Source organism: Primulina huaijiensis, unplaced genomic scaffold (genome assembly GCF_012295235.1).
Source record: "Primulina huaijiensis isolate GDHJ02 unplaced genomic scaffold, ASM1229523v2 scaffold42537, whole genome shotgun sequence".
NCBI classification, from domain to species: domain Eukaryota; kingdom Viridiplantae; phylum Streptophyta; class Magnoliopsida; order Lamiales; family Gesneriaceae; genus Primulina; species Primulina huaijiensis.
This window is the reverse complement of record NW_027360215.1, coordinates 187,455-199,340: the sequence shown is the minus strand read 5'-3', so window position 1 is coordinate 199,340 and position 11,886 is coordinate 187,455. Positions and strand designations below refer to the sequence as shown.

Here is an 11,886-nt window from a genome sequence, read left to right as displayed (position 1 = left end):
ATATATATATATATATATATATTAGGATCATATTTAAAATTATATTCGCAAAAAAATTATTTATCATTAAAATAGACATAATTTCATAAAAGATAGTCTTAATACACAAAATGTTAAGAAAATATGCACTTTAAGATAAAAGATCAGAAACATAAATTTATTTTTTGATAATTTGTAAAGTCCATAGCTTAAAAATAATAAAAATTACCAAGATAAATATTTTAATTATACTACGATCATAGAAACATTAATATATGTAAAATTGGGGGTCAGGATTTCTTCGAATATGTTATTGAATTCATTCGAGATGTGAGCAAAACTCAAATTGGAGAAAAATATGGTCTTTGGGTTCCTTTTACTGGAACTATGTTTCTTTTTTATTTTTGTTTCTAATTGGTCATGAGCTCTTTTACCTTGAAAATCATAGAATTACCTCATGGAGAGCTAGTCGCACCCACGAATGATTTAAATACTATCGTTCATTTGGCTTTACTCACATCAGTAGCGTATTTCTATGCGAGTCTTACCAAAATAAGATTAAGTTATTTCGAAAAATATATTCAACCAAGTCTGATTATTTTACCCATTAACATCTTAGAAGATTTCACAAAACCCTTGTCACTTAATTTTCGACTTCTCGGGAATATCTTAGCTGATAAGTTAGTTAGTTGTTGTTCTTGTTTTTTTAGTACCTTTAGTGGTTCTCATACCTGTCATGTTCTTTGGATTATTTACAAGTGTTACTCAAGCTCTTATTTTTGCAACTTTAACCTATGTTTAGATTAACATCAAAGAAATGTATGTGTGGCTTAAGATAATTTATTTAAAGAATAAAGATATACAGGACTCTATATACGAGAGAAAGCAAAAGGAAAAAAAAATCAAACATTTCCATATTTATAAAGTTGTAAACAAAAAGAAAGAAGTCTAAAAAAAAATACCAAGATAAATATTTTAATTATACTACGATCATAGAAACACTAATATATGTAAATATATTTTCTCGAAGATAGATATTGAAGAATAGAATAAAAATAGTTTTAAAAAGAATAGAATAAAAACTAAAAGTAAGATATGAAAATTCAGTATTGAAAAAATCGTGTCAGAATATTTTCCCTACAGTCCACGTCTCAAGTTGGTAGGATATCATTGATTAAATCCACAACATCAAATTTCAAGCATTTGAAACATTATAAAATAATTATAATCAATAACAACGCTAATTTTTTATCCTTTAAATCATACACTGAACCGCTAGTTTTGTTTACCATTAACTCTTTTGCAAGAACAATAATAGTGAAAATTAAATCTCATCAAACAATTTCAAATTCGATTTTCATTTCGAAACTTCATCTTACCAAATAAATCTTACGTTTCCAAACGACGCTAAATATCAAACAACGATCATAAGTTTGAATCAACCAGAATTGTCAACTATTATTTAGCACCATGAAGAACCATAACGTTGGGAGATCAACCCACGTTAAAAGTACAATGTTACACTAAACAAGTCATATCAAAGGATTCGTACTAGTTTTGCAAACATATACACACACATAGTTGTTTGAAGATACAATTAGTTGGACTGTTATCCATCAAAGAGCTCTGTGAATGGAATGGGCAAGTCACCCTCATAGTGCTAAAAAACATTTTCTGGAGATGTAAACTCCGATATCCTCTATGCATCTTCGTCCTCGAGGTTATTGACACGTTCACATTCATCGATCCACTCACTATATCTGTTGTCATAATTTTGTGCTTTAAAATGAGGAAAGAGGAAAATAAACCACACATGGAGTTGTTAGGGAAGTATTTATATGTTACTTACATGTCTATTGGTTCTGTCAAAGCTGCAAACAATTTAAAGCATTAAGTTAATTCGAGTCTTGGACAGAGAGGTTGAAGACCTGGCGTGATCGCCAAACAAACATAAAATAATCCGTGGGAGGGGAAACGAGAGAAATTGGTAAACAAGGGTTTTCCACGTACCTTAACCACATGTGTACTCGATTTCTAAATGCATTAAAAACTAATTGGTGAAAAAGCTTAGAACTTCCTTAACCAATTGTGTGCTAAGTAAATTGATTTTCTTAGAAACAGGTAATAAATTGCGTACCTGTTACAGTGGTGCTAAAGCTCTCTTGGCAAATCTGGCATGAGGCCTCACCAATCAAGTTCTTCATATCACTGAAACGTAAAACAATGATTTCATAAATCAGAGCTTACAGATTCAAATAAAATTGGAGGTCGCTTTTGTGCAACTAACACATTTCTGTGTTTTAAGAAGCTTGACATACAAGGTCGAACCTCAAACCTCTTACGATCCATGAATCAAACTACACATACATCTGAGAGGCACAAATTTTCTCTAACTAGTCACCAACCAAAACGAACTAAAACTCAATATAGACAGATTAGAGTTTAAAATCAGAATGATGAGGCTGGAACAGTGAAAACGGGAGATAGTTCAGAAACCACTTACATGCGGCACTCAACACTTGTACCATGATTGCAGAAGGGACAGCTGAAAACTGTGTCCAGTTTGTCCATTCTCTTCTTCGGTGGTGGCTTTGCCTTGGACTTCCTCTTACCCATGTTTCAGTTAAACAATGCTCCTTTCGAACTAGATATTGACGAAAAAGTGTTAGTGTCACTTGGGGATCATCAAATACACAAGCATACAATAACAGGACATAAAGTACGGGTTTATGTATATACTTTGGAGTATCAGGTAGGTTATGAGAACTTCAAACGAAAATTTGACAATATACAAACTTTCGAGTTCAATTTGGAAAAAATCGTGGTAATTCATGTATATAAATTTTTTTGTAGACAAAAAAACAATGATTCATTCAACAATAATAGATAAAATATGCAATTTTGTTTCATTTGCATTCTTTTTCACGAAATTCTGGAATACCTTTTAAATTTCGGTTCAGTAGGCTGGGAAACCCCAAATTTCGAGATTTCATTAGAAATTTCTAACAATGACTTGAAACATAATCTACCGATGGTGGAGACAAAAACATCCCAGAATCAATCACTGTTAACTGAAAAAAAAATCCTCATAGTTATACTACAAATGCTTAATAGATGGGCCTTCCAACAATTTTCATATGATGATCGTGTAGCAGTAAAAACGTGAAGTTATCCAATATAAGATGGTCTGGCCTACCAACCAGACGATGATAAGCGCACACATACAGCAACTATTTTCAATATGTTGACTCTTCTCTCAAAAATTCGAACTTAAATGCTTTGATTATAAGCCCATAACTTACGAACCCAGGATAACAGTTTGCATCCAACAATCTGCAGCCTAATCAACCAAACAGAAATTGAATTGACCAAATTTGAAAACCCTAAATCATTAATCAAATCCAAAGGCAGAAAATTTTTGGGCGATGTTCGATGTCGTACATTGAATGGAAGAAATTAAAAGTTCGTACTAAATCGAAGACACCCTAAAACTAAAACAAAATCAGAAGCGAATTAACCCTAGCGATCAATAACAATTAAGATCAACGCATAATAAACACACGCAAAATAGAAAACTAAAGTACGCAGATAGAAACCCTAAATGGTGATTAACTATACAAAAGCATAGAGAAAGCTGAAGGAAGGATCAAGGAAATCACCTTTGAATCTCTGTTCCCGAAAGATTTCGCAAGCTACAACTATAATAACATAAATAAAGATAATGGCGTTACGTATATATAGAACCGTGAAGGTTGTCATGTATTTACAAAATAACCCTTCATGGAACAGCATTACGAAGACGAGTTCGAGTATAGCTTTGACGGAATTGGGAATTGGGAATTGGGAAAATATTTAAATAACGTGAAATAAACAAATAAATGAGTTGTATTTTTCAGGTTTTTTTTACTGATAAAGATACTATTAAAGTTTTTTTTTTTATGACTTTTCATATATATTAGTATCTCACTCGAATTATATACATATTATTATTTTATATATTTAATTATTAAAAATTAGTTAATATGAAAATCTGACTAGATTTTTAAAATCCACATAAACTAAATCGACAAATAATTAAAAAACCAACCGTTGAAAAAGTATTCTTGAAGACGAAACACTTGAATTCTCGTAATCTCTGAAATACTTGAAGTCTCGTAATCTCTTTTATGCAACCGATATGCAAAAAAATTATTTTATATTCACGTGGAAGTAGAGTTCTGATTAAGTGATAATTTGATCCTGAAGTTTAAAACATGGAAGAGAGACATCTTGATTTAAACTTGAATCTATTTTCTCACCCATCAACGTGAAACAAAACATGTGTTATATGATCATATGATTTAACAAATGTGTTTGCTTTTATCACTCATTCCATATAACAAATCATGCAATACTCGATGAGGTTTTTTTCAAACCAAGAAGATATATCTTTTTTTAGACAATCAAACTAAATTAAACATTCACATGGTCGAGCGATACAATATTTGAAAACCAATGTAGAAAACCACCGTACAACCATTCATAAGAAGTCGATGAAGATAGAGCTTTACGTGCCAGCATGTGCACTACTCCATTCGTTGTTCTTAGCATGTGTTTTATCGATAAGAAAGTCGGTCAAATCGAGTAGGTACTAATCTTTAACACTAAAACACAGTCCGGACCAAGGTTTTTATCAGATTGAGTTACTGCTTGAATCGCCAGCAGAGAATCCGAAAAGATACAAACCTTCAAAAAACCTTGGTCGATACAAAAGATCATCCCAAACCGAATAGATACGAGCTCTGTCGCATGCAACAAATAAATTACTTATGATTTTGAGATTTATAACTTTTACACAACCTCCGTTATCAGAACATTGCACCACAAAATCACATATGTAAGTTGGTTCATATACAACCTAATATTCTACAAATGAAAAAGGCACAAAAAGAATATATATTTATAAAAATTAATAAGAGAAACAAAGTTAAATTTAATAAAGATATTTAAACAAAAAAAATAAAGTATAACAATACCAACTGATGGCATTGATTATTCCACTATTCCGAAATTCATTGTGACAACTGACATGATGACTTTTATAAAAATGACAAAAAAATATTCTAAAAAATTACACATTATATTTAATAAGTTATCACAATTCACGGAAAAAAGCTAGAATTATAAAACTACAACAATTAAAATGGAGCTTTTGAGAATTATGTTGAGAAAAAGGCGTTATTGCAATTACACTAATTAACATGATGAATTTGATAAAAATGATTAATTTTACAAAAATCGCAAACATAATCCCTCCGCTTATGATAGATCGCATTTATCATCAAACTTAAATTTGATAATATCGCCGACATTTTTTTTGTTGTAACAGTTATTGGAACTCGTTCTTACATTGGGTAACTACTTATTTTTAGCAATTGAGTTGGGAGATGATGAACCAATAACTACACCTAAAATTTGATCAACGACCAAACCATCATCATCACAAACGAAAAGAGAACTCAGTTGTGTCGAGAATGTTTCTCGTATAACTCGGATTTGATCCGACTCGATTCGATTCGACTCATGAAATTTAAAAATTGTACGCACAAAATGAAAAAGGAAACCAAGAAAGATACCGCTGGTCCAAGATATGTAGGTGGCATGTTGACCCGCCTTCACGCCTTTGAATGCAAAGAAAAAAGCCCATTAAATAACATCCCAACCCCTCAACTCCCAATTTAAAATTGGAAGCATAATTTTCAATTTACTCACCGCTCCAATTTCAAGGAAACACAAGGCTGTAAAAAGATCACCACCTCCCTGGCTTCACACCACTTTAATTCTCTTTACGATTCCCACCTTCTTTTTCAACTATGGCCTTTGCCTTTAACCCTTTTCAATTCCATTTTACTATACTACGCTTAGTCCATACACTTTGTGACATTCCTTCATGGGTTACCTTTCATGCAACGCGGAGTCCGCCATCGCCACCTGCGATTCGTATAACTGGGAATTGTTAACCAAAAGGCCCATCCAAGATCATAGTACAAGGCCTTTCAAGATTCTTGAATTTGATTTTTCTGTTCTTCACTCCGCCACCGATGGCTTCTCCGCTGGGAATTTACTAGGGAAAGGCAGCCATGGAGCCGTGTATAAAGCGCGAATCCATCAGATAAAATCTGTCGCTGCCGTCAAAAGGACGAAACAAACGCACAACTCCGCCGTTGGAAATAGTAATTGTACCACTGATACAGAGCTGGAGATTCTGTCTAGAATCTATCACCCCCGGCTGGTGAACTTGCTCGGATTTTCTAGTGATCCGTATCAACGTAAACTTATCGTAGTAGAGTACATGCCGAATGGGTCCTTGTACGATTTGCTCCACCGGTCGGGTAAACCACCGGGGTGGGTTAAGAGAACCCGCTTCGCTTTGCAGGTTGCAAGGGCGGTTCAGTTTCTGCACGCATCAAATCCGCCCATCATTCACAGGGATATCAAATCGTCCAACGTTTTGATCGACGCGAACTTCAGTTCCCGGCTCAGCGACTTCGGTCTGTCTCTGAGAGGACACGTGGAGGACGTTAAGGTGAAGTGCACTCCCCCCGCGGGGACGTTGGGATACCTAGACCCGGAGTATCTCGCCCCTGGCGATCTCAGTACCAAGTCAGATGTATTCAGCTTCGGGATCTTAATGCTCGAGATCATCACCGGTCGGAATGCAATCGACGTGAATTACAGCCCTCCGTCGGTCGTAAACTGGGCTGTTCCGGCGATAAAAGTAGGTGACTTCACCGGAATTTGTGACCTAAGAATCGGCCCTCCCCGAGACTGGGAAGCTCTCAGACGGATGGCGGTGTTGGCGGCGAGATGCGTGAGGTCCACGGCGGGGAAGCGGCCAGGAATGGCGGAGGTGGTGGAGTGTCTGAAGATCGTACACCAGAAAATGAAGGCACGTTCTCCAATCTGTGTTAATTTGGGGAGTCTCGTGGGGGAGGATTCTCGCGCGGGTAAATATGAGCCGTTGGATGAGAGCATGGAGATAGCCAGTAACAGTAGAACAGGGAGCAGGAGAAACGGGAAAAAATCCAGTGTTTCGAGTGCACAAATCAGGCATTATGCGATTGGTGATCGAGTCGAGAGGTCAAAGTCAATTGGAACAGCAAGTGAGGTTAAATATCTACCGCCCGATGAGAGCGATGATCACATAATCTGCAGGAGGGGACGATTGAGTGTGAAGATCCCCACGGTGAGGTTGAGTAAGTCGAGATCAGTTGGGATTTTGCAGGGCAAGAAGTTGGTCAGAAACAACAATGTCACCACCGGACAGAGAAGAAACTTGTTGGTCGATTCAGAAGAATAGATAAATTTATTTATATAATTTTATGGTTCAAGAATAATTCCATATTCATCATTCACAAAGCTCGTTGAAAAGGAAATCTAATTTTTTTATATATTGTAATTGATCAAGTTTCAACACCACCACAACCCAATACTATTATGTTTTTTAGTAGACTTTTGCTTCGTCAAAAATCTCATCTTTGAGTAAAAGCTGATATGTGTGCCTAACTTTAGAAAAGTAACATTACTATGCTAAGAAAGTTTCCTACTAATTTATTTAATATGATGAAAATAAAATTTGAAAACGAAAAAAACAATAAAGGATGGGCATGTGGGCAACCAAAGTTTTATCACATCCGGCGTTGAATACAGCTTGCCAAAACGATTGTCATCCCATAAATCGATTGGAATTATATTATTATATTAGAAGAGTGCCTAACCCGAGATATAAAGTCTTTAGGCAAGATGTGAAGTTATTGGTTATCTTGCAATCAAGACATCATAAAAAGACAAGCGCGCATGAAATATTCAAGCATCGAAGGTTTTAACCAAGACAAGCCACCGAATCGTGAAAGAAAAATTATCTAAATTTGACTACAAAGAAAAGGATTGACGCACTTGAAAATTTTCTAAAACTGACCAGCCCCAATGGAAGGTAAACCAAAAGCAATACATAGTTTTCTTGCCTAATCTCTGTTCTTGGTGTGAATGAATAATTCAAAGCATACAGCATTATGAATTATCAAAAGAAAAATTTACGGATAGGGAGTTTCATTTTCTACAGTTTCCAGTTTCTTTTTATTTTTCCTTTTTTCTGTTTTTCCTTGAGCCGAGAGAAATCCTTGATACTCCTTTACCTTTGTTTAAGGCGATTTTGATAAAATAGCATAGCAGCCCTTGCATCTTCTACCCGCAGAGTGGGGCTTTGGATATAAGCCAAAACGATTAAGATGTATGGGTTAACACTACATCCATCCAGAAGATATAAGCTTGTTTGTTTTTAATATCATTTGGGAAAAAAAAAAGTTCTTGAACCATATCCAACAAGCTGATCGATTGATTTTCTGACTTGTTTCGATAATTTTTCAAATTCAACACGAGACCAGCAAGGTGCACTTGGGCTAGCCGCCAAGATACTTTCCATGGCCAAGCTGCCAAGAAAAGGTGGACCATAATATCAAGCTCCAGAATGATACAACTTGATTGATCGATACACTAAACTTGCATTCGAGTGATCAATTAGCTTAAAGGTGAGTATAGTGCGCGCCATTTTGAATGTCAGCAACGAGAAACTGCATCGCTAGATTCTTCAGGGAGCGACTCCGTCCTTCCCTGATTCATCAAGCAAAATCTAATATGGGCGATACCAGAAAAGATACTCAGCGGTAGTTTAGTTAACAGTTCAGCAAAGATGTACTTTAGAAAGGGTGCATATTCTGATATGTCTCTTATATCCTTCTTTGGATGACTGAACAGCAATGCCTACACACAAAATTCAATCCACACTTAAAACATCAACTTTCATAACAAAAAAATGTATTCTGCAACTTTCATATTATGAACAACTTTGAGATCACTGCGCAATGCATGCCCAACAAGGATCCTCCCCTTTGATCAACTCTGCGACCTTCTTCTGAACCATGATGAAATTTTTTGCTGGAAGTTGAAATAAAAGATGATAAAATGAATTTGAGCACGGTCCTGTATTTTTTTTGGCTGAGTATTTGGAATCTGGCTGTGTATTGTGATGATATATTATGCAAATTTATATATGTATTTATAGATTAGAAAACATTAATTTTAAATTAATAAAAGCACAATTTTTGAAATATGTTTCAATTTTCAGAATTCATATTTAAATTTTGAATAACAATTTGAATTTGGTTTATAATTCTCAGAATGGAATTTGATTTTTGGATATGAAATTTGAAATGTAATTTAATTTGGTTTGTAATTCCTAGAAAAGATTCAAGCTGTTATAAACACAGACATTAATATACAGTTTAAATAATGAACTAAATATATTTAGACATTTATTATAACATATCTTACCACATTTTTCGTTTATTTTTTTTTTAGAATGTCATTTAGGCGGGAACTTACCAAATACAACAAACAACTCTGATTTTATAGTGGGATTTTCTGTAAATATCTTTAAGAGAAAATTGATTGTTCGGTCACATGTGTTTGTCTCTTTGCGATTTAATCTTTTATATTGTCAAATTTCTGTATTAGTATATTATATTTGTTTTCTTAGCAGTTTTAGTCATTTTTTAGACATGACGTTGATATGTGTAGTGACACATTAACATTATCGATGAAAAATAACTTAAATTGCAAAAATGAAAAGATATAAAATTAAAACTGAAAATTTATAAAATAGCCGACCAAAATCGTAAAATGAAAAAAATAAAAGACAAAAATGCAATTTATTTTTTAATCAATTCACGTCATTTCACGTTTAAAATGGATTCTTCAAAAATAATCATTTTTTCCCTCTACTTTTTATCTACCGTTTACTATTCTTATAAAAGTATTAATGCACTCGATCTCTTAATTTCCTTATAATCATGAATTATCATAATTTATACCAAACACATATTTAAAAGTTTATAAGCCTGTGCCTAAAATTTTAGAGTGATATAGATTAAATCACTTGGAATCCATGATTTCAAACATATTTTCAATATTATTTAGATAACTTAAATAAAGAAAATTCAAATTCATTTCTTTAATCTTGTACATTCGAGGGGAGCTAGCTACCTTATATGAATACCAATATGTTAGCCACCCTTATACCTAAATATTTGCGACTAGCGAAAATGTGAACTCATAAATCGGTCGCTAAAGCTATTTTGCGACCGATTCTTTATTCTTAATCTTATGGTTTTTAGTTTGTAACATGTATAGAAAATCATGGACATATATGTATCTGTACTATATTATTAAGATCATGATAAAAGCTTGATGTCAAAGTATATTTTTTTTATAATTTCTTTAAAAAAATTCAAGTTGGATTATATTTCCAATAATTTTTATAATTATAATATTATATTTATTTCAATATAAATCAAATTAATTATAAAAAATTATTGTATAAACACACAACTTTTGCGTAAATACAGTAGTGAATATTAGGTGTCGGTGTCTGTGTACATATCATGAACGTATATAATATGACGTTCAGAAAATTCCCAAATTGCTGATCTAATTTCATATTTATTTATTTAATGTCAATTGTCATGTGCAAAATATTTGAACCATATCTACTGATTTTGATGCCACCTCGCTGGATACGTGCATGCTTTTGCGAGCTCCGGAAAGGGAAAAAAATCAATATATATATATAAAACAATTTCAGCATTCCTTCTTAACAAAACCCTCGACCAAAAATGCATCCTTGCACAACTCTCTTGTTCTCTATCTTCCTTTCGGTTTCCCTGTTTTCTGCAAGACCAGAAGATCATGCTGCTAATTACGGTGGAGACGGTGGGGTAATACCGTCTCCAACCTCGAATATTTCTTGTAACAACTGTACCATCTGTCAGTACACGTGCCGTTCTGAGCCACCTGGTGACCTGCAGCCATCCGCTACACCTCCACCACCATCTCCACTCACAGAATCGAACTGCCCGCCGGCCGCTCCTGTTCAGTGCTGCGGCGGCCAGTATTTGTATCCACCGCCAATGCCGTACTACAACCAACCGCCAGTACCTTACTACACTTACCCTTACAACAATTATTCGGGGTTGCCTGGACCTTCGATGAAGCCCTGTGATGCCGCCACGTGGCGATATGCTGTATTATCGTACTTGATCGTGTTGTTTATTTCTAAAGTTTGAAAGAAAGAACAAGAGGAAGGCGAGGACTTTAATTATAGCTAGCTATGCATGCATGATTTCCTTATAATTGTAAATTTTAATTAGTTCCAATTATAAATAAATATATTTGCTAGGTTAACCTGTAAGTTGATCGACTTCTTTGTTAAATTGATCGTTTTTAATTTCTGATTATGATATATTATAGTTCTCCACCGAATAAACTTTATATACATACTTTTAGACCTCTCAACTAATTTATTTATTTCTGTCATGTGATGGATTTTGGTTAAGAAAAAGCGTTGGTCTCTTGTGAGACGGTCTCACGAATTTTTATCTGTGAGACGGGTCAAGCCTACCGATATTCACAATAAAAATAATACTCTTACCATAAAAAGTAATATTTTTCATGGATGACTCAAATAAGAGATCCGTCTCACAAAATACTATCCGCAAGACCATCTCACACAAGTTTTTGCCTAAGAAAAATAACTTGAAATTGAAACTGATTTAGTTGCCAAAAAAGTGGAATGGCTACTGTAGAAATCATATAATAAAATAAACAAAGGATTTGGGGCACAACATTGAAGGGCGGGATTGGTTTCAAAACCCGGTCCCTTAGATTTCTTAGAATATTTTATTTTATTTTCTGATGAATATTATTATTTTTTATTATACTGATAATAAAAATAATAATTTATTCATCAAAACATAAATAATAATAATAATAATAATAATAATAATAATAATAATAATAATAATAATAATAAGG

The 11,886-nt window shown here is 33.9% G+C and overlaps 2 protein-coding genes and 1 long non-coding RNA gene across 3 annotated transcripts; 1 reads left to right on the top strand and 2 right to left on the bottom strand.

Moving 5' to 3' along the window:
• Positions 1–1,454: 1,454 nt before the first annotated feature.
• On the bottom strand, positions 1,455–3,800 carry LOC140969680 (transcription elongation factor 1 homolog). Its single transcript, XM_073431105.1, has 5 exons — positions 3,639–3,800; positions 2,483–2,623; positions 2,117–2,187; positions 1,829–1,850; positions 1,455–1,739 (listed from the first exon to the last, which is right to left on the bottom strand). Exons 2-5 carry the CDS (start codon positions 2,593–2,595, stop codon positions 1,679–1,681), a joined length of 267 nt encoding a protein of 88 aa, XP_073287206.1. The 5' UTR covers positions 2,596–2,623; positions 3,639–3,800; the 3' UTR covers positions 1,455–1,678.
• A 1,558-nt stretch (positions 3,801–5,358) lies between these two features.
• Positions 5,359–7,405, top strand: LOC140969681 (serine/threonine-protein kinase-like protein At3g51990). The gene has a single exon (XM_073431106.1). The coding sequence runs from the start codon at positions 5,909–5,911 to the stop codon at positions 7,316–7,318; it is 1,410 nt and encodes a 469-aa protein (XP_073287207.1). The 5' UTR covers positions 5,359–5,908; the 3' UTR covers positions 7,319–7,405.
• A 1,028-nt stretch (positions 7,406–8,433) lies between these two features.
• On the bottom strand, positions 8,434–8,975 carry LOC140969713 (uncharacterized). Its single transcript, XR_012173988.1, has 2 exons — positions 8,714–8,975; positions 8,434–8,628 (listed from the first exon to the last, which is right to left on the bottom strand). It is a non-coding gene; the product is annotated as an uncharacterized lncRNA (long non-coding RNA).
• Between the last annotated feature and the right edge of the window lie 2,911 nt (positions 8,976–11,886).